Source organism: Bos indicus x Bos taurus, chromosome 29 (assembly GCF_003369695.1).
Source record: "Bos indicus x Bos taurus breed Angus x Brahman F1 hybrid chromosome 29, Bos_hybrid_MaternalHap_v2.0, whole genome shotgun sequence".
Classification (NCBI taxonomy): Eukaryota; Metazoa; Chordata; class Mammalia; order Artiodactyla; family Bovidae; genus Bos; species Bos indicus x Bos taurus.
The window spans coordinates 39,544,819-39,568,594 of NC_040104.1; the positions used below are offsets into that span (position 1 = coordinate 39,544,819).

Here is a 23,776-nt window from a genome sequence, read left to right on the forward strand (position 1 = left end):
CAGGATTTTTCAAACAATACTGAAATGGGGTGCCATTTCCTACTTCATTTTCTTTTGTGTGTGTATGGTTTAAAATGTGCATAATATGTTACCATAACAACATATGAATGCATTTAGAGTAGAGAAATATACATCTACTAGAGGGAACTTTTTGTGTTTTACTGTGGGGTATGTTAAAAGAATTTTAAAACTACTCCTCTGTAGTAGCTACCAATATATGATGACTAGAGCAAGTTTTATTAACAGGGTTATTAAACTGAATATAAGTGAAAGAAATAATATAATGGAAGGCTTTACTCCTTTATATAAAAGCTCTTTATGTTAAACCCTTTAACCCTTAAATAAAATATATCATTGTATTTGCATTATGTTGTAATTTTAATGCACTTGAGAGAAATTAAAAGGGAGTCCAAGAAATAATGCTTCCCTGGTGGCTCAGTGGTAAAGAACCTGCCTGCTCATGCAGGAAACCATGGGTTTGATCCCTGGGTTGGGACGATCCCCTGGAGAAGGAAATGGCAACCCACTCCAGGATACTTGCCTGAGAAATCCCATGGACAGAGGAACCTGGTGGGCTACAATCCATGAGACCACAAAAGAGCTGGACACGGCTTAATGATTTAACAATGAGAACAACAACCAGGAAATAAATTATCCAGCTTTTTTTTTTTCTTAGTGTTTCAGAATGTAATCTAACTATAGGAGACAGATTCTGAAGGGTGAACTATTTCTAAATGTCTTTCAACCCATTACTGGAAATTGCTAAAATGCTAAACCAGCTAGATAGAATGAGTATTAGTTATCTCGGAAATCATCCTCAGGAGAAGCAGTTGAGCAGCCAAGCTGCATAGGATGGGATTAAGTTAAGGCGGGACTGTGGTTCTTAACCTGGCTGCACATTATTAACAGACTCATTTAGAAAACTTAAAAAATATATAAATGAGGCCTGGCTCCTAACCCAGAGATTTCTGGTTTGATTATTCAGAGTTGACTGAGGCCTGGGCATGCATAGCATTCAAGAGCTTACCATGAGATTCAAACACATAACCAAGATTGAGAACCAGAGGGGTTGAGTAAACTGCTGAAAGGACTGTGGTTTTAGAAAATTGCTATCTGGGTCTGAATCTAATCTCGCAATTTATTTGTTATATAATATTGAAAATCTGTTTGCATCTTTGAGGTCCAACTTTCTCTTCCGGAAAGTAAGAAGAGCAGCAATGACTGCCCTATCCATCTCTCAAGTGTTGGAGTCAGGAGGTGCCGGGGGTTAAAGATCTTTTTTAAAGAGGAAATGGTGTCTTGGTAGGAGGAAAGAGCTCTGTGCAGAGGCAGTTACAGCTTCAGTTCTTATCTAAGGTTGGTCTAAACCAAGTGCTTTAAAGTCCTTTTCATTATTCAGATAATGCCTACATATCTGCATGGTCTTCAAGATGATTTTCTTATTGATATTTGGGTGAAACAAAGTGATACTGGGTCCTCACAATTAATACTCATTCTGAATATTAAACTGTTTCTACTCATCCTCCCTAAATCTATTTATGTTCTCACCATACGATGCAGATTTTGGAATAAAATAAGAGATGCTCACACATAGCACATCCCAGAGTGACTCCACTAAAAAGTAGGTGTCTCATAAGTGTTCCTTAAAAAAAAAAAAAAAAAGGTTTCATAATAGAATATATTTGAAAGCTATGGTACTAATCAAAGTTAAATTAGTTCCTTGACTGGAAGACTTCACAGACTCCTAAACACGCTAAAGTTTGCTGAGAATCTACAAGAGAGGTGAGATACCAGTTGACTTATTTGATGATAGATCCTTTTCTTTTTAATGTTTTTCTTAAATTTTACTTATTTACTTAGGGCTGTGCTGGGTCTTCACAGATCAAATAGCAGCTACTCTCCAGCAGTGGCCCCAGGGCTTATCACAGCAGTGGATTCTTTTGTTGGGAGTACAGGCTCTAGGGCAATGGGCTTCATCACAGCTATGAAGCCTGTGTGTCCCGGAGCCCATGCTTAGGAGCCTGGTGGCACGTGGAATCCTCCCAGACCAGGGTTCAAACTTGTGTCTCCTGCATTGGCAGGCAGATTCTTAACCACTGCACCACCAGGAAAGTCCTATAGATTCTTTTCATATTTTAAAACACACTGGGGTAACACTGATCTAAGGCAACCAAAGATGGGTGTGACTTGCCCAAGATCAGTTAGGTAGAGTTAATGCTGGCTGCCAGGGGCTTCAATCTAGTGATCTTATCTTTGAGTCCATTGCTTTTCCTTATTATTTCAATGCCTCATTTACGTTTCCTCTTGTCTACCAGCTTCCCTTCAAGCAAATGAAACAGACCTTCTTTCTGTAAAAGATGTAAAAGTTCTCTTACTGAGTTTTTTCTTCAAATGTCAAGCAAATCTTACAGAAAAAAGAGACTAATATAAATTTCAAATCACGATGTGACAAGGGGCTTTACTGATTAACAGTTGCTGTAAAGAAGACAATTAGATGATCTGAGTGTGTGTGTGTTGTGTGTGCTAAGTTGCTTCAGTTGTGTCCAACTCTTTGTGACCCCACGGACTGTAGCCACCGGGCTCCTCTGTCCACAGGATTCTCCAGGCAAGAATGCTGCAGTGGGTTGCCATTTCCTACTCCAGGGGATCGTCCCGACCCAGGGATCAAACCTGTGTCTTTTACATCTCTGAATTTGGCAGCAGGTTCTTTACCACTAGGCTCCAACATTGAGCTCCAATACACTGGCCACCTGTGTGAAGAGTCAACTCACTGGAAAAGACCCTGATATTGGGAAAGATTAAAGGCAGGAAAAGGGGATGACAGAGGATGAGATGGTTGGATCGTATCACCAGCTCAATGAACATGAATTTGAGCAAACTGCAGGAGTTGGTGATAGACAGGGAAGCCTGGCATGCTGCAGTCCGTGGGCTTGCAAAGAATTGGATATGACTTAGTGACTGAACAACAACAACAGATTCAAAGTTTCTGGTATTGTGTAAAAAAAGATGAAGAAGATCACACTTCTGTCACATGTGTGGTTCTATGTATTACCATGGCAGGGTTTATTAAAAGCCACTGTGTAAAAATAAATGAAAGAATTGGAAAATTATCAACACTGTTAGCCTCCAACCATCTGTTCCAAAAAGTTCAAGGCCAACAGGTAATCTATTCAGTCCAAGACTACTTCAGTAATCTACAATCCATTAAAATCATATGTCACTGGCATTTGAAAAAATAATTGAAAAAATAAAATAAAAAATTATAGTGAATGATACTAAATGCCAAGTAGCAGGGAAAATTTAAAAAGCTGCTATTTTGATAAGGAGAATATATACTATGCATCTGGGTGACCCATGAAACAACAGAGAGTTTGACGTTAAGGTCACTTTATTTAAAACACTAAGGGGCTTATTGCAAAGGTGACAGGAAATAAATAAAGAAGTCAGATGCAATAATCCTGCCTTTTTTAAAGTGGAAGAATAATATTATAAAGAATCAAAAGAGGTTTTGTTAAAAGGGTAATCTTTGCAGAGGATAAATGGATGTACGGCAAAATTTACCGCAAGAGTGACAGGAAAAGCACAAAACATCTTAAAAGATGGAGACGTGGAGAACGGGCAAGGCATAACTTTTCAAACAAACGTGGAGGAGGAATTAGCATTCATCACTGAGTTTCCAAGGGAGGAAGACTGAATAAATGGAGAGATGTATCGGGAAACACATTTTGATTTTAAGGAAAATGACGGTTAGTATCTAATAGATAGCTCCGAGAACCCATTCAGTTCTCCGTCCTTAGAGAGTTCTAGCAGAGGTGAGGCACTCCTTCCTAGGGTTGTGTTTCTGTGGTATTCTGATGCATCAGATGAGAGTTGGATGAAGACAACATATAAGACAGAAACCTTTCAGTTCTGAGATACAAGAAATACTTAGGGGAAAAAGTACCCAATTTGCAGTCGAAGAACTGAAAGGTTTATTACTAATGATCCCTGCACTACCACCAAAAGATCCCTCTTACAGCAGGGTAGATGCTGGAAAACTTCCTGAATTAGGGTGATCTAGCCACAGAAGTCTAAAGAAGTTAGCTCTTCTCTAAATTTTTGGTAGAATTCAGCTGTGAAGCCGTCTGGACCTGGGCTTTTGTTTGCTGGAAGATTTCTGATTACAGTTTCAATTTCCGTGCTTGTGATGGGTCTGTTAAGGTTTTCTATTTCTTCCTGGTCGAGTTTTGGAAAGTTGTACTTTTCTAAGAATTTGTCCATTTCTTCCTCGTTGTCCATTTTATTGGCATATAATTGTTGATAATAGTCTCTTATGATCCTTTGTATTTCTGTGTTGTCTGTTGTGATCTCTCCATTTTCGTTTCTAATTTTATTGATTTGATTTTTCTCCCTTTGTTTCTTGATGAGTCTGGCTAATGGTTTATCAATTTTATTTATCCTTTCAAAGAACCAGCTTTTGGCTTTGTTGATTTTTGCTATGGTCTCTTTTGTTTCTTTTGCATTTATTTCTGCTCTAATTTTTAAGATTTCTTTCCTTCTACTAACCCTGGGGTTCTTCATTTCTTCCTTTTCTAGTTGCTTTAGGTGTAGAGTTAGGTTATTTATTTGACTTTTTTCTTGTTTCTTGAGGTGTGCCTGTATTGCTATGAACTTTCCCCTTAGGACTGCTTTTACCGTGTCCCACAGGTTTTGGGTTGTTGTGTTTTCATTTTCATTCGTTTCTATGCAAATTTTGATTTCTTTTTTGATTTCTTCTGTGATTAGTTGGTTATTCAACAGGGTGTTGTTCATCCTCCATATGTTGGAATTTTTAATAGTTTTTCTCCTGTAATTGAGATCTAATCTTACTGCATTGTGGTCAGAAAAGATGCTTGGAATGATTTCTATTTTTTTGAATTTACCAAGGCTAGCTTTATGGCCCAGGATGTGATCTATCCTGGAGAAGGTTCCATGTGCGCTTGAGAAAAAGGTGAAATTCATTGTTTTGGGATGAAATGTCCTATAGATATCAATTAGGTCTAACTGGTCTATTGTATCGTTTAAAGTTTGCGTTTCCTTGTTAATTTTCTGTTTAGTTGATCTATCCATAGGTGTGAGTGGGGTATTAAAGTCTCCCACTATTATTGTGTTATTGTTAATTTCTCCTTTCATACTTGTTAGCATTTGTCTTACATACTGCGGTGCTCCCGTGTTGGGTGCATATATATTTATAATTGTTATATCTTCTTCTTGGATTGATCCTTTGATCATTATGTAGTGACCTTCTTTGTCTCTTTTCACAGCCTTTGTTTTAAAGTCTATTTTATCTGATATGAGTATTGCTACTCCTGCTTTCTTTTGGTCCCTATTTGCATGGAAAATCTTTTTCCAGCCCTTCACTTTCAGTCTGTATGTGTCCCCTGTTTTGAGGTGGGTCTCCTGTAGACAACATATGTAGGGGTCTTGTTTTTGTATCCATTCAGCCAGTCTTTGTCTTTTGGTTGGGGCATTCAACCCATTTACGTTTAAGGTAATTACTGATAAGTATGATCCCATTGCCATTTACTTTATTGTTTGGGGTTCGAATTTATACACCATTTTTGTGTTTCCTGTCTAGAGAATATCCTTTAGTATTTGTTGGAGAGCTGGTTTGGTGGTGCAGAATTCTCTCAGCTTTTGCTTGTCTGAGAAGCTTTTGATTTCTCCTTCATACTTGAATGAAATCCTTGCTGGGTACAATAATCTGGGCTGTAGGTTATTTTCTTTCATCATTTTAAGTATGTCTTGCCATTCCCTCCTGGCTTGAAGAGTTTCTATTGAAAGATCAGCTGTTATCCTTATGGGAATTCCCTTGTGTGTTATTTGTTGTTTTTCCCTTGCTGCTTTTAATATTTGTTCTTTGTGTTTGATCTTTGTTAATTTGATTAATATGTGTCTTGGGGTGTTTCGCCTTGGGTTTATCCTGTTTTGGATTCTCTGAGTTTCTTGGAATTGGGTGATTATTTCCTTCCCCAGTTTAGGGAAGTTTTCAACTATTATCTCCTCAAGTATTTTCTCATGGTCTTTCTTTTTGTCTTCTTCTTCTGGAACCCCTATGATTCGAATGTTGTAGCGTTTAATATTGTCCTGGAGGTCTCTGAGATTGTCCTCATTTCTTTTAATTCGTTTTTCTTTTATTCTCTCTGATTCATTTATTTCTACCATTCTATCTTCTAATTCACTAATCCTACCTTCTGCCTCTATTATTCTACTACTTGTTGCCTCCAGAGTGTTTTTAATTTCATTTATTGCATTATTCATTATATATTGACTCTTTTTTATTTCTTCTAGGTCCTTGTTAAACCTTTCTTGCATCTTCTCAATCCTTGTCTCCAAGCTATTTATCTGTGATTCCATTTTAATTTCAAGATTTTGGATCAATTTCACTATCATTATTCGGAATTCTTTATCAGGTAGATTCCCTATCTCTTCCTCTTTTGTTTGGTTTGGTGGGCATTTATCCTGTTCCTTTATCTGCTGGCTATTCCTCTGTCTCTTCATCTTGTTTAAATTGCTGAGTTTGGGGTGTCCTTTCTGTATTCTGGCAGTTTGTGGAGTTCTCTTTATTGTGGCTTTTCCTCGCTGTGTGTGGGTTTGTACAGGTGGCTTGTCAAGGTTTCCTGGTTAGGGAAGCTTGTGTCGGTGTTCTGATGGGTGGAGCTGTATTTCTTCTCTTTGTTCAGCCGCGCTGTGGGGAGGGAGGGAGGGATGCTGCAAACAAATAACACTGGCGTGCACTCGCAGTGCCTCAGCCGCACTGGGTCTGCCCCCGCTCACGGCGCGTGTAGCCTCCCTGCCCACACTGCTCGGGCTCTAGGTTGTTCCGCCGGGAACAATCCGAGGCTGGCCCTGGGTTGCATGTACCTCCCAGGTCCAAGCCGCTCAGGTTCAGGCACTCGGGTAGTCCTCAGAGGCGCAGACTCAGTTGGGCCTGAGTTTTGTGCTCTTCCCGAGCAGCTCAAGTGATGAGGTGTTTGGCGAGCGCCAATGCTGCGACTTATCGCCTCCCCGCCACTCGGTTATCTGGGTGTAAAACCGGCACACCTTCTCAGGCAGATGTTAACTGTCCAGACCCCCCAAAAGTTTTAGTTAGCAAAGAAGCCTGCTTACAGTTTTATAGATAATGTCTCTCTGGGGCTGCGATTGCCCCCTTCCAGCTCTGGCTGCCTGTCACCAGAGGGGGAAGGTCTGCAGCCAGCTATCTCTGTTCAATTCTTTGTTCCGTGTGCGGGCCTGGCGGTCTTAGGTTAGGGCTGGCTTTTCGCGTGGTAGATATCCCACAGTCTGGTTTGCTAGCCCAAATTATTTCGCTCAGATAGTGCTCAGGGTATTCAGGCCAGATTCTTACTCTAAGTGATGCAGCCCGCGCTGCGCCTCCCTGCCCAGCCCCCGCTTGCTAATGGCGCGTGCAGGCGTCTGTGCTGCTTCTCCGCTGGGGGAGTTACCGTAGGACTCGCAATCTTTGAGTTTTAATTGTTTATTTATTTTTTCTTCCTGTTATGTTGCCCTCTGTGCTTTCAAAGCTCGGCACAGATTCGGCAGTGAGAAGGTTTCCTGGTGTTTGGAAACTTCTCTCTTTTTAAGACTCCCTTCCCGGGACGGAACTCCGTCCCTCCCTCTTTTGTCTCTTTTTTTGTCTTTTATATTTTTTCCTACCTCCTTTCGAAGAGTTGGATTGCTTTTCTGGGTGCCTGATGTCCTCTGCCGGCATTCAGAAGTTGTTTTGTGGAATTTACTCGACGTTTAAATGCTCTTTTGATGAATTTGTGGGGGAGAAAGTGTTCTCCCCGTCCTACTCCTCCACCATCTTGGCTCCTCCACCTATCCTGCTCAAACTCTTCCAGAAAATTGCAGAGGAAGGTAAACTTCCAAACTCATTCTATGAGGCCACCATCACCCTAATACCAAAACCTGACAAAGATCCCACAAAAAAAGAAAACTACAGGCCAATATCACTGATGAACATAGATGCAAAAATCCTAAACAAAATTCTAGCAATCAGAATCCAACAACACATTAAAAAGATCATACACCATGACCAAGTGGGCTTTATCCCAGGGATGCAAGGATTCTTCAATATCCGCAAATCAATCAATGTAATACACCACATTAACAAATTGAAAAACAAAAACCATATGATTATCTCAATAGATGCAGAGAAAGCCTTTGACAAAATTCAACACCCATTTATGATAAAAACTCTCCAGAAAGCAGGAATAGAAGGAACACACCTCAACATAATAAAAGCTATATATGACAAACCCACAGCAAACATTATCCTCAATGGTGAAAAATTGAAAGCATTTCCTCTAAAGTCAGGAACAAGACAAGGGTGCCCACTTTCACCATTACTATTCAACATAGTTTTGGAAGTTTTGGCTACAGCAATCAGAGCAGAAAAAGAAATAAAAGGAATCCAAATTGGAAAAGAAGAAGTAAAACTCTCACTATTTGCAGATGACATGATCCTCTACATAGAAAACCCTAAAGACTCCACCAGAAAATTACTAGAACTAATCAATGATTATAGTAAAGTTGCAGGATATAAAATCAACACACAGAAATCCCTTGCATTCCTATACACTAATAATGAGAAAACAGAAAGAGAAATTAAGGAAACAATTCCATTCACCATTGTAACGAAAAGAATAAAATACTTAGGAATATATCTACCTAAAGAAACTAAAGACCTATATATAGAAAACTATAAAACACTGGTGAAAGAAATCAAAGAGGACACTAATAGAAGGAGAAATATACCATGTTCATGGATTGGAAGAATCAACATAGTGAAAATGAGTATACTACCCAAAGCAATTTATAGATTCAATGCAATCACTATCAAGCTACCAACAGTATTCTTCACAGAGCTAGAACAAATAATTTCACAATTTGTATGGAAATACAAAAAACCTCGAATAGCCAAAGCGATCTTCAGAAAGAAAAATGGAACTGGAGGAATCAACCTACCTGACTTCAGGCTCTACTACAAAGCCACAGTTATCAAGACAGTATGGTACTGGCACAAAGACAGAAATATAGATCAATGGAACAAAATAGAAAGCCCAGAGATAAATCCACGCACATATGGACACCTTATCTTTGACAAAGGAGGCAAGAATATACAATGGATTAAAGACAATCTCTTTAACAAGTGGTGCTGGGAAATCTGGTCAACCACTTGTAAAAGAATGAAACTAGAACACTTTCTAACACCATACACAAAAATAAACTCAAAATGGATTAAAGATCTCAACGTAAGACCAGAAACTATAAAACTCCTAGAGGAGAACATAGGCAAAACACTCTCTGACATACATCACAGCAGGATCCTCTATGACCCACCTCCCAGAATATTGGAAATAAAAGCAAAAATAAACAAATGGGACCTAATTAAACTTAAAAGCTTCTGCACATCAAAGGAAACTATTAGCAAGGTGAAAAGACAGCCTTCAGAATGGGAGAAAATAATAGCAAATGAAGCAACCGACAAACAACTAATCTCAAAAATATACAAGCAACTCCTACAGCTTAACTCCAGAAAAATAAATGACCCAATCAAAAAATGGGCCAAAGAACTAAATAGACATTTCTCCAAAGAAGACATACAGATGGCTAACAAACACATGAAAAGATGCTCAACATCACTCATTATCAGAGAAATGCAAATCAAAACCACTATGAGATACCATTTCACACCAGTCAGAATGGCTGCGATCCAAAAGTCTACAAATAATAAATGCTGGAGAGGGTGTGGAGAAAAGGGAACCCTCTTACACTGTTGGTGGGAATGCAAACTAGTACAGCCACTATGGAGAACAGTGTGGAGATTCCTAAAAAACTGGAAATAGAACTGCCTTATGATCTAGCAATCCCACTGCTGGGCATACACACTGAGGAAACCAGAATTGAAAGAGACACGTGTACCCCAGTGTTCATCGCAGCACTGTTTATAATAGCCAGGACATGGAAGCAACCTAGATGTCCATCAGCAGATGAATGGATAAGAAAGCTGTGGTACATATACACAATGGAGTATTACTCAGCCATTAAAAAGAATACATTTGAATCAGTTCTAATGAGGTGGATGAAACTGGAGCCTATTATACAGAGTGAAGTAAGCCAGAAGGAAAAACACCAATACAGTATACTAACGCATATATATGGAATTTAGAAAGATGGTAACGATAATCCTGTATACGAAAATAAAATAAAATAAAATAAAATGATCCTTTTTGCTACCCTATTATAGCCAGACATTCCTTCCCACATACCACCCTAACCCTTGGCAATCAAAAAAAAAAAAAAAAAAAAAGAAGTCTAAAGAAGTTAATGGAGTTTCACTTTAGGTCAGTTTACTCACAGAACTATGAATGAATTTTCCCTAAGAAGCGCGAGAGGGGAGTGGCACAAATTGTTTTAGAAAAAGAAAAGAATATCTATTTAGAGAAAAACAGTGTGGAACAGCTGGTAAATCACAAAATCTAAATTATTCACACTTCCTTTGGGGAAGATTAGGAGAGGAGAAAGAGAAAGAAGATATAAATGCAGGGTTGTAAAGGGAAGAAGAGGTGGATACAAGTGACATAAGAAGAGAATTAATAAATTGGCCGGAGCAAGATAATTCGTCTTTTGGGGAGGTTTCTGTTATTATTTTTTTTTCCTGTATGCTCTCTATCATGGTCATTTTTCTTTCAGAATTTTATAAAATGAATCATTTTCTTTTATTTCCAGATTCAGCTTGGCAGTTGCCTTGGAACTACTAATTAGGTTTTACTTATGTAAGAGGAGAGAGACCTATTATTGTTGAAGGTGCATTTTTTTAAAAAAACTATGCTTTAACATTCAAAACAGTTAAGGATTATGTCACAGCTATTTTGGAAATCATTATATCTACAATGAATCTCCAGAAAATGATAATGGGAAAATAGCTTGGTGCCTAGAAAATCTTTGACAGAATTGTCTAGACTTTGTGGGTTTTTTTTTTTTTATTGTTTTAAGAATTTGAATATAAAGCTAAAAATTTAAACAGAACTTCAAGATATCAGCACACTTCTAGCATGACATTGTAATAGCAGCAGTTGAAGAAATACAAGAAGAGGTCCAGAAGAGTTATCTACATCCAAATTCTTATAGAACAATGAGCCAAAGGTCAAATCAATCACTAACTATGACACACTGTGGGGGGGAATGGCAAACCGCTCCAGTATTTTTGCTGCAGGAACGCCATGAACAGTATGAAAAGGCACAAAGATATGACACCAGAAAATGAGCCCCACTGGTCAGAAGGTATCCAATATGCTCCTCGGGAAAAGCAGAGGGCAATTACTAATAGCTCCAGAAAGAATGAAGGGGCTGGGTCAAAGAGGAAATGACGCTCAGTTGCGGATGTGTCTGGTGGTGAAAGTCAAGTCCAATGCTGTAAAGAACAGTACTGCATAGGAACCTGGAATGTTAGGTCCATGAATCAAGGTAAACTGGAAGTGGTCAAGCAGGAGATAGCAAGAGTGAACTTTGCCATTTTAGGAATCAGTGAACTAAAATGGACAGGAAGAGGGGAATTTAATCCAGATGGCTATTACATCTGCTACTATGGGCAAGAATACTTTAGATGAAATGGAGTAGCCCTCAAAGTCAACAAGAGTTCAAAATGCAGTACTTGGGCGCAATCTTAAAAATGACAGAACAATCTCGGTTCATTTCCAAAGTAAAGTATTCAACATCACAGATCCAAGGCTATGCCCCAACCACTGATGCCAAAGAAACTGAAGTTGAATGGTTCTATGAAGACCTACAAGACCTTCTAGAACTAACACCAAAAAAAGATGTCCTTTTCATCATAGGGGATTGGAATTCAAAAGTAGGAAGTTAAGAGATACCTGGAGTAACAGGTAAGTTTGGCCTTGGTGTACAAAATGAAGCAGGGCAAAGCTAATAGAGTTTTCTCAAGAGAACACACCAGTCATAGCAAACATCCTCTTACAACAACATGAGAAGACTCTACACATGAACACCACCAGATGGTCAATACCAAAATCAGGTTGATTATATTCTTTGCAGCCAAAGATGGAGAAGCTCTATACAGTCAGCAAAAACAAGACCGGGAGTTGATTGTGGCTCAGATCATGAACTCCTTATTGCAAAATTCAGACTTAAATTGAAGACAGTAGGGGAAACCACCAGGCCATTCAGGTATGACCTAAATTAAATCCCTTATGATTATACAGTGGAAGTGAGAAATAGATTCAAGAGATTAGATCTGATAGACAGAGTGCCTGAAGAGCTATGGTCGGAGGTTCATGTCAGGAGGTATTGATCAAGACCATCCCCAAGAGAAAGAAATGCAAAAAGGCGAAATGATTGTCTGAGGAGGGCTTACAAATAGCTGAGAAAAGAAGACAAGTAAAAAGCAAAGGAGAAAGGGAAAGATGTACCCAACTGAAATGCAGAGTTCTAGAGAAGAGCAAGGAGAAGTAAGAAGGCCTTCTTAAATGAATGATTCAAAGAAGCAGAAGAAAGCAATAGAATGGGAAAGAATAGAGATCTTTTCAAGAAAATTGGAGAGATCAAGGGAACATTTCATGCAAAGATATGCATGATAAAGGATAGAAATGGTATGGACCTAACAGAAGCAGAAGAGATTAAGAAGAGGTGGCAAGAAAACACAGAAAACTATCCAAAAAAGTTCTTAATGATCCAGATAATCATAATGGTGTGGTCACTCACTTAGAGCCAGACATCTTGGCATGCAAAGTCAAGTGGGCCATAGGAAGCATTACTATGAACAAAGCTAGTGGATGTGATAGAATTCCAGCTGAGCTATTTCAAATCCTAAAACAGGATGCTGTTACAGTGCTGCACTCAATATATCAGCAAATTTGGAAAACAGCAGTGGCCACACGACTGGAAAAATCAGTTTTCATTCCAATCCCAAAGAAGGGCAATGCCAATGAATGTTCAAACCACCACACAATTGTACTCATTTCACATGCTAGCAAAGTAAGGTTCAGAGTCCTTCAAGCCAGGCTTCAACAGTACATGAACTGAGAACTTCCAGAAGTACAAGATAGGTTTAGAAAAGGCAGAGGAACCAGAGATCAAACTGCCAACATTCATTGGATTATAAAGAAAGAAAAGGAATTCCAGAAAAGCATCTTCTTTTGCTCCATTGACTGTGCTAAAGCCTTTGGGTGGATCACAACAAGCTGGAAAATTCTGAAAGACATGGGAATACAAGACCATGCAGGTTAAGAAGCAACAGTTAGAACTGGACATGGAACAATGGACTGGTTCCTAATTGGGAAAGGAGTACGACAAGGCTGAACATGTGAAATGCCAGGCTGGATGAATCACAAGCTGGAATCAAGATTTCTGGGAGAAATTTCAATAACTTTAGATATGCTGATGATATCACTCTAATGGGAGAAAGTGAAGAGGAACTAAAGAGCCTCTTGATGAGGGTGAAAAAGGAGAGGGAAAAATCTGGCTTAAAACTCAATATTCAAAAACTAAGATCATGGCATCCGGTCCCAGCACTTCATGGCAAATAGAAGGGTAAAAAGTGGAAGCAGTGACAGGTTTTACTTTGGGGTCTCCAAAATCACTGCTGACAGTGACTGCAGCCATGAAATTAAAGACACTTGCTCCTTGGAAAGAAAGCTATGACAAACCTAGAAAGTGGATTAAAAAGCAGAGACATCATTGTGCCAACAAAGCCCATATAGTCAAAGCTATGGTTTTTCCAGTAGTCATGTACAGATGTGAGATTTGGACCTTAAAGAAGGCTGAGTGCCAAAGAATTGATGCTTTTGAATTGTGGTGCTGGAATAGACACCTGAATGTCCACTGGGCTGCAAGGAGATTAAACCAGTCAGTCCTAAAGGAAATCAACCATGAAAATTCAATGGAAGGACTGATGCTGAAACTGAAGCTTCAATATTTTGGCTACCTGATGTGAAGAATCAATTCATTTGAAAAGACCCTGATGCTTGGAAAGATTGAAGGCAAAAAGAGAAGAGGGCACAGAGGATGAGATGGTTAGTTAGCATTACTGACTCAACTGGACATGAATTTGAACAAACTCTGGGAGATAGTGCCTGTGGAGCCTGGCAGGCTGCAGTCCATGGGATTGCAAGAGGTGGACAAGACTTAGTGACTGAACAATAACACGTGTTACTCCTTCATTTTTCAACTCAGTACTATGTAGAATATGAATAGCACAGTTCATTCCATTTCTAAGTCAAGAAACAACAAACTTTGTCTTCTTGAGAGAAGTTGTAAGAGGGAGTTGCCTTATGTCCAAATAATACCTTTCTGCTTCAGAAGCAAAACATCATAGGAACCAACTTTCACATTGAAGGTAATAAAAAACAAGCAAACAAATTTCAGAACATCTCAAGAATGAAAATAGTAGGTCTTCTATATACCCCATAGCCTATAAATATCAGTATCTTTTTGTTCTTGTTCATTTGCTAAGTCATGCCCGACTCCCTGCAAACCCATGGACTGCAGCATACCAGGCTTCCCTGTCTTAAACTTAAAATTTGCTAAGAAGGTAGATCTTGTGTTATGTGTTCTTACTATTTACACACACAAAATAATAATAATAGGAAGAAGAAAAACTGTGGGAAGTGATGGATAATTTTATAACCTTGAAGGCGGTGATAGTTTCACCAGTATGTACTTATCTTCAAAGCCATGGAGTTGTATACATTAAATATGTACAGCTTTTTACAGTCAATCATACCTCTAAATTGCTTTAAAAAGAGAAAATAAAATTGCAGTGACTTCAAGTGGTAAAGAAACCAAAAACTCTTAGTTGTGACTTTGACTAAAGTCACTAATGCTACATTTTTTTTGCCCATTCAGTTTGACCATACTTTTTCTGCTGACAGAGTTCCTTCCTGCATAGTGGCTATTGCCTAGGGCATGACAGGTGCTCAATCTATTACTTTTTAGATAAAGGAATGAATGAATGATGAAGGAAGGAAAGAATTGTGATACTGGAGAAGACTCTACGAAGGAAGTCTTCCTTTCTCAAGACTTCCTTGAGAGTCTCTTTGACTGCAAGGAGATCAAAGGTAGGAAGGAAATAATTTCCTAGAATAACAAATTCTAGGAAACACATGCAAAGACCACATTTGGTGGTTACAAGCATTTGAAATCCCATTCTATTGCTGACTCTATGACCATGGCCAAGCTAGTAAACCTCTCTATACCTCAGTTTCCCTCTGCTTATAAAAGAGGCTGTTGTGAAAAATACATGCTACATTACAGAAAAGCACTTTTAAAAGAACATGGAGCATAGTAAATGCCAAATAAATGCTAGTTATCAAGATTCGTATTAAGCTCTTATCCAGATAATTCAATACAAAAATCACTGACACCTATGAAATTAAGCCAGTGGGACTACAACCTGTCTAGAGCCCAGGGATGTGGGCACAATGAACTTTGAAGTTCAACCTCCAAAGCTTGCACATGTCTTAGGAATTACTATTCTGTTGAAATGGTAGAGGTTGATCCTTCCTAAATACTACTCATGAAAGTATTGGAGACACTGGCTCCCTGTGATAAAGACTCAAGATCCTGGTTCACAAGGGTAGACATATCACTAGATATCCTTCTTGAGGAAATCCTATTGATTTTCAGTATATTATTATCCTGTAGACAATATAAAACAGCAAATGGAGATGAACAGTTTTATTACATGCAACCCCCCCCCCCCCCAGTATACTGCTTATAATTGCCTACATTTTGCTTTGCCTGCATGTGTGCGCTAAGTTGCTTCAGTCATGTCTGACTCTTTGTGACCCTATGGACTGTAGCCTGCCAGGCTCCTCTATCCATGGGATTCTCCAGGAAAGAATACTGGAGTGGGTTTCCATTTTTTTCCTGAGGGTATCTTCCTGACCCAGGGATCGAACTCATGTCTCCGGCGTTGGCAGGCAGGTTCTTTACCCCTAGCGCCCCCTGGGAAGCCCAGGAGTTTATTATATAACTCCATGGCTCAGAAAGGGTGGTTGTGTGTTGATGTCAACCACTGACTAAGACTCCTAAAGCCTGCAAGCAGCTGGCAAATAAAACAGTAATAAATCTGTCTGAAAGGAGAAGAGGAAGGACCCATTTATACATGTGACAGAACTCAAATTACGAAACCTTGGAAGTCAAGGACTCTGTCTATGCTGATTGAAGAAAGGAACACAGTGCCATAGAAATGTGCATATCAATAAAGCAGACAGCATTACTTCCTTTGCTAGGCAAAGTCCACCTCTTTACCAGTCTGGATTAAGTAGTCTCTCTGGCTGATAGGAGCTGGATTATATTGGAAGAACAACATATAATCTCTGTGCCTATGGAAACTGGTGAAAACTTAGATTTCTGCTCTTAAAATATCAGCCAATCAGATCCAATTATACCTATGCTTCTGATATCTCTTACAACAAAATCTGCTCTCTCTTCTTTTCTATTTTTACCAAGGTGACTGCTATGGACTGAATTGTGCTTTCTCCTCCCAAATTCTTTTGTTGAAGTTCTAACACCCAACCTGACTATATATGGAAATAGGGTCTTTAGGAGGTAATAAATTGGGCTTCCCTGATGGCTCAGATGGTAAAGAATCCACCTGCAATGCAGGAGCCCTGGGATTGATCCCTGGGTTAGGAAGATCCATTGGAGAAGGGAATGGCAAGCCACTCTAGTAATCTTGCCTGGGAAATCCTATGGACAGAGAAGCCTGGTGGGCTACAGTCCATAGGGTCACAAAAAGTCGGACACAACTGAGTGACTAAGCAGAGCACAAGGTTATTAATGAGACGACTGGAGGGTGGAGCTCTAATCTAATAGGACACATGACCTTATGAGAAGAGATCTCTCAGGCGAGCACAGAGAAAAGGCCATGGGAGGAAGCAGCAGGAAGACACTTGTCTGCAAGCCAAGGAGAGAGACCTCACCAGAAACTGGATGGGCCAGAACTTTGCTCTTAAATTTTCCCACTTCCAAAACTGTGAGAAAATAAAATGTGTGTTGTTCAAGTCACCTAGACTATAGTATCCTATAAAGGCAGCCTAAAATGACTATGACAGTCATACCCTGGAAAATAAGAGCTTTATAAACATACACATGGCCCTGCTTGAGTCACACTCACCATTAGTAGCCTGTCTCCTACTTGCAACCTTCCATCTTTCTGTGCAGCTCCTCCGTCGATAATTTTAGTGACATAAATGCTATTGTCTCCAGGAATGTGCTGGTTTCCCACACCTCCTGCGATACTGAAGCCTAAACCTACAGAAAAGGAACAGAAAAACAAAAGCCTTGTATTGGTTTAAGAAAGTGCCATTAGTCACACTTGAACAGTCAAAAAAAATTAAGCTTTCATTTGTTACAATGGTAATAAATAACAATAAATTCTACTCCAATCAACTTTGCTCTTTAAATATTTGAAAGCTTGCTGATTAATGCTAATAAAGCAGAACCCAAGTGTAGTCCTGCCCACGTTTAGTGTATGGGCTCGTCTTTGCTGATGCTGTTGTTACTCTAGCATAGCAAAAAGAAGTACTGCCAATCATTTGGGTAGAGACCTAGATATTTTTGACCTTTCAAAATGAAAAGTTTAGCCATTTGAACAGTTGACAAATTCTGAGATAAAGAGCCATGAGGAAGATACATTGGATATCGGTGTAATAATTTCAGAGAGAAGATAAGGATTTGTTCATTGCTTGCCCTTCATGTTTCCTTCTCTGGGTACCTTGTCATATTTTCAGACTTCCTGTTATTAACTTGTAGTTAAAAAAGAATGAACACAAATGAATTATCCCTGCACACAGTCTAAAGAATAAAGAGATTATATACTTTGACTATATTATTTTTATAGCAAACCATGAAATATCAAATCATTTTTAAACATGGAAATTATCCATTTGGAGAGAAGAATTTTACACTGCTATGCCATATAAATTTCTTCCAGTTTTATTGGTATATAATTGACATAGTACTGTATAAGATTAAGGTACATAGAATGATGATCTAATTTATATACATCATGAAATGACTGTCATAATAAGTTCAGTGAACATCCATCATATATAGATACAAAATGAAAGAAACAGAAGCAAATTTTTCCTTGTGATGAGAATCCTTAGGATTTCCTCTCTTAACTTTCTTATCTAACATACAGCAGTGTTAATTATGTTACATATTACACCCCTAGTATTATTTATCTTATAAGTGAAAGTTTGTACCGTGGTGCCTTCATCTAATTGCCCCTTCTCCTCACCCCTCAACTCTTGGTAATCACAACCTTGATCTCTTCTACGATTGAGTTTGCTTGTTTTTGAAGTATAATTGACTACACCACTATGCTATTTTCTATTTATAACATAGTGATTAGATATTTCTATGCATTTCAAAATAATCACCATCGTAAGTCTAGCTACAATATGTCACTGTACAAAAATATTACACACTGACTGACTATACTCCTGACATTGTGCATTTCACAATCATGACTCATTCATTTTGCAGGTGACAGTTTGTACCTCTTAATCTTCCTCGCCTATTTCTTGCCCACCCATCCACTTTCCTCTCCTCTGGCAACCACTTTTTTGTGATCTGTATTTAGAGCTCTGTTTCCATTTTGCTATGTTTGTTCATTTGTTTTCGTTTTTAGATTTCACACGTAAGTGAAATTATACAGTATCTGTCTTTCTCTGTCCGCCTTATTTCACTTAGCATAATATCCTCTAGGTCTATCCATGTTGTCACAAATTTTCATTTAAACTATGGAATGACAACAAGAATAGAGTTATTAAAAATTCATTATGAGGCCCTTTTAAAAGAATAACTGATGGACTCTCTAAAAGCATAAGAACAAAAAACCTTCTCAGAATATGATTGAATACATATTCAGGACAATACTTGTAGCGTATATTTTCATTGTATTTGAAAATTATTATAATTAACATGCAATTACTCAGAAAGGAAGATATAAATAAAAACTTCTATTACTAAAGACAGAAAATCTCTGTAACTTATTTGTCTTAAGCAATTACCACCCCTCCTCCAGTTTTGAAATATCACACACTTGTTTTATGAGGAAATAATCATAAAAATTTTTGGCACTTTATATAACAATAAAAAATACTCCATTTCACTATCCTTGTATTGAATAAATATTGAACAGGGCTATATGCTGTTCTTAAGATAGCATAAATAATTAGTTAATGGAAAAATAATGGCATGGTAAATTATAAAGTAACACCTCTGGAATGATATTTCAAGTGAAATGATTTTTCTATTAAATTAACTATAATAGTTAACAACAAAAGAAAAATGGATTTAAATTGGTGGGCACTTAAAGTAAGTGTTATTTAATCTCCTACTAGAGAGGTGACTATTCTGTATTGATGTTTTGACATTGTATAGCTCTATAAATGTATTTCTTTGCCTCTTATTTAAAGAATTTGTATATCAAGTGAAAGATGACCAAGAATAAATAAAATGTCCCCAACTGGCATTTTCTATGAAATTGAAAATATATATCAGCTCATATTTTCCAAAACTGTTACTTCATATTTATATATGATTATAGGGAAGTTTAAAAAACATACCAATATTTACAAAAGCTTCATAGCCACATGCTAGGATCAATCTGCTGCCTTTACAATAGTACAAAAGTCATTCCAAACTGTGGACAAAAGGTTAAAGAAAACCCAGGGACTCTGATCCACATCTACCATGCCAACAGTAAATGCCACAGCCAGTCTGAGTTACAGAAGAGCTAAGAAAACAAATTACCACTGCAAACAAGAAGTCCAACAAAGGGAATAACTATGTAGTTGACATTTGAAGTTGAAGATTTTACCAAGACAATAAAATCACTATGGATACTGTAGACATAAATATACCAGCTAAAAAGGAAATAACTTTTCCCCTCTAAGATTAGACTTAAGTACTTCTTAACTGGTGATTTTGCTTAAGATGAAGTAAAGTAATTTTAGTAAGAGCTAGAGAACTGCTCTAAAGGTACAGAACTACACATTTTCCCTGATTTCTCTTACTTAGATGGAACATGGCTATATTTAAAAATAATCAATATTTGCTCAACATTCAACCATTCAATTTAACATGATAAGTTAAATGTATAGCTTATGTCTATATCCAGAAGACAAGGTTATTTACAGGCAGAAGTATCCATCTGTGTTATAAAATAGAATCTGGTCCTGTCTATCCATCCATCCATTCACTTATTCATTCACTCACTCACTCACATATCCATTCATTCAACAAGCATCTCCTGAGTGCATACCATGCATTGTAAAACCAGTTGCTATTAACTGCAGCCAACATAAATGTAAAAAAATGGATTGATCAGAAACACTATAGAAATAATGATCCATGAGTTCATAAAAGTAAGCGTGGTTGAACCTGGCTGAAGCAATGCTCTAAACTTAGCTGATGGTACTGATTTTTGGAAGGCTGCTCTGTGGGCTTCCACATGTGGAAGACACATGTGGGCTAGTCCCACCGAGCAATAAGCCCAAATTCAAATCACGAGTTTGGAGGCACTGGCTTCCTTATACACACTCTGCTAAAACAGGGGTAGTCTGTCTACTTTATAGGACCATTGTCTCCCTTCATGTGCTCATGCTTCACTCCTTCAATCCACTCTAGACACACTGACGGCCTTGACATTTCTAGAACACACCAGACACCCTTCCATCTCAAGGTATTTGCTCTAGCTGTTACTGTTGCCTGGAACACGCTGCCTTCAGGGCATGGTAAAAATTTCAGTTTCTCTGGAAGCCTGACTCTGACCCGTCTGTTTAATAACTGTCCCCTAACAATCCACCCCACCTCCTTATCCTGCTCTATTCTCAATGTCCCTTAGCACTTACCACATTGTAATATACTAGATAAATCATCTATATATATATATATATATTTTTTTTATTGTCCATCTTCTTGGTGAAAATATAAACTCCGGATGACAGGGATTTTTAATGGTTTCATGCTACGCAGTAGAACAAGGGTAGGTACATAGTTACCTCTTAAATACACACTAAATGAAAGAATGGATAAGCAAATGAATAGAAGACCACAAGGAAAGCCACCTGTCTCTGAGAAAGATTCCCTTAAAGAGGAAGCTGATGGCTTTGAAGAGAGGGGGACAGCTGAGAAAGCGGATGTCCTCAGCTAGATTTGATAACTGTATGGGGCGGGCCGTTGCCGCACGTGCAGTCTGGTTACCTCCCCATCTTAGTCTACACAGGGTTTATGGCAACCACTGGGGATGCAAGAGGGTAACAGCAGAGGCATCCTCGAGTCCTGACCATTCCATCCACTGACTGTGTGAACTGCAGTCCCAGCCTCCTAATCTGTAACAGGGGAATAAGTATATCTATGCTCTAGAGTAATTGGCACATAAAGAGAGATTCTTTTTTTCAAAATTTATTTTAAAAATATTTACACAGTTTTGAAAGGTTACATTCCATTTGCAGTTATTACAAAACAGATTCTTTTAAAAAATATTTATTTATTTGGCCATGTTGGTCTAGGTGCAGCAGACGGGATCTTCCACTGCAGCGTGAGGGCTTCTCTCTGGTTGTGGCTCATAAGCTTAGCCGCCCCAAGTCATGTGGGATCTTAGTTCCCCAGCCAGAGATCGAACCTGTGTCCCCCACATTGGAAGGCAGATTCTTTAACACTGGACCACCAGGGAAGTCGCACACAATAGATTCTTGATAAATAAAAATTCTCTGCTTTTTTTCTCTCTCAAGTTGTTTGGAAAAACGAATACCTAAGCATCTTGACATAACTTAACTGGTTAGGATAAGTTCTATCATGGTACTATGATATGTGAGGACAGAGGGGACCATGACTTACTTCTAGAAGAGCAGGAGAAATCAGCAAAAGGTTTAGCAATCAGGCTGGGTCTTCAATATTGAGTTTGAACTGATAAAAGAGAATGCATTTTTCAAACCAATACATCCAGACTGACTCAGTGACTAAAGAGTCAGCTGCCCTGACTTAGATCACAAAATGTTCATAAAATCCCACTTCTCCTGTGCTGTAAATTGAGACAGAAATGCCTAGCAAACACTCAAAACCTATATTATGGTAAGACAGATAAGCTAGAGTGGTCCCTAACAAGATAAATACAATAACTAGTATAAAGATTTGATTAAGGAACACCGGTTTTGTTAAGTGACAAATTTAGAGAATCGCTTACAGCACTGAAAAGATGTGTCCATGATAAACAAATAGCCCCGGATCATCAGGAGATAGCAAACTAATCAATTATAAAATAAACTCAGTGACAAGAGTTGGTAGGTCTCATCCTAAAAACTGAGCCTAGCACTATTGACTGTGAAATGTTTGGCTCTTAAGGATAATACTAAACAAGCCTGGGCATGTGTCAGTATTGAGGGTTCAGGACGGGGAACACATGTATACCTGGGGTGGATTCATTTTGATATTTGTCAAAACTAATACAATTATGTAAAGTTTAAAAATAAAATAAAATTTAAAAAAAAAAAATAAAGAAAGTGGACATAAAATGAGTATGAAAATCACAAAGGAAGTAAAATCAGTGGATATTTTAGTACTCTGGCAAAGGGAGAAAGCAAGTGAAATTTAAACACCTAATTCTCCAAATTAAAAACTGATCCATTTGACAAACATGTGATGTGCAAATAATTTCAGGATTACTTCCAGTGCATAAAGCTGGCTTCCTCTTTGCATATCGCCCGCATATCCCCAAATTGTATATCCTCAGGTCAACTTCAGGGATGCAGGCACAGGGAATGGATTATCTACATGCTGTATAAAGCCTTTAACTTAACCTTTCCCAACGCAGTCTTTTCCTCCTCCTGTGAAAAAAATGACACGAAGAATCCCAGTTCACCCTTTCCCCTTGTCTGACTGTGCTGAGGAGCAGGTGTCAGTGAGAGAGGGAAGCCTGAAGGAGGAAGCCTTGGGAGCACAGACTTATACTGCGTGGGAGAAGCTTAGAATAAAACCCCCAAAGCTTGTAAGAGTCATGTGATTACAAAGTAGCCACGCAGTCTTTTTTGGACAGTACAGTAGGAATTATTGGCAGGCATGAGTAAGGAAGGGATAGTGCCGAGGCTCTGAGTGCAGGGTCCACCATTTGTCCAGGGGGCCATGATTAGGGATGTGTTGATATTTGACCCCACAGCCATCTGAGATGAGCTGCTTTTCTGCCACTGTGTTTTCAAATTCATCTGTGTCAAATGGCTCAGTAGTAAAGAGTCTGCCTGCCAGTGTAGGAGACACAGGTTCAACCCCTGATCCTGGGAGATCCCATATGTGGCAGAGCAACTGGGGCCACAACTATCAAGCCTGTGCTCTGGAGCCCCAGAGCTGCAAGTACTGAAGCCCGTGCACCCATGAGCCCCCGCTCTGCAACAAGAGAAGCCGCTGCAGTAAGAAGCCCACGCACCGCATCTAGACAAAAGCCCACACAGCAACGAAGACCAAGCACACTCAAAAATGTATAAATAAAATTGCCAAAAAAAAAAAAAAAACCTTAGTAAGTCCTCACTTCTCGGAGATGCGGATCTTCTGGTGGCCAGGGAACATGAACTTGGCCCTGGGGAAGGCCTCAGTTACACGTTCCTTGCTCTGCATCTTGGTGAGGATGGACATTATGACTTGGCTCCTATGGATCCTGACCACTGTGCCTTTCCAAAGGCACCGCGCATACCTGTCTGGAGACCATCAGCTCCGGCACAGGGCAATA

General features: G+C 38.8%; 1 protein-coding gene across 15 annotated transcripts in view; it reads right to left on the bottom strand.

Annotated features, from left to right (window-relative positions):
• Positions 1-23,776, bottom strand: part of DLG2 (discs large MAGUK scaffold protein 2) — a 2,318,993-nt gene that overhangs the window by 614,120 nt on the left and 1,681,097 nt on the right. For all 15 annotated transcript variants that reach the window (XM_027532391.1, XM_027532387.1, XM_027532386.1 and 12 more), the window contains one exon: positions 17,162-17,298. In XM_027532391.1, coding sequence (XP_027388192.1) covers positions 17,162-17,298 — 137 coding nt within the window. The remainder of the gene's footprint in view (positions 1-17,161; positions 17,299-23,776) is intronic.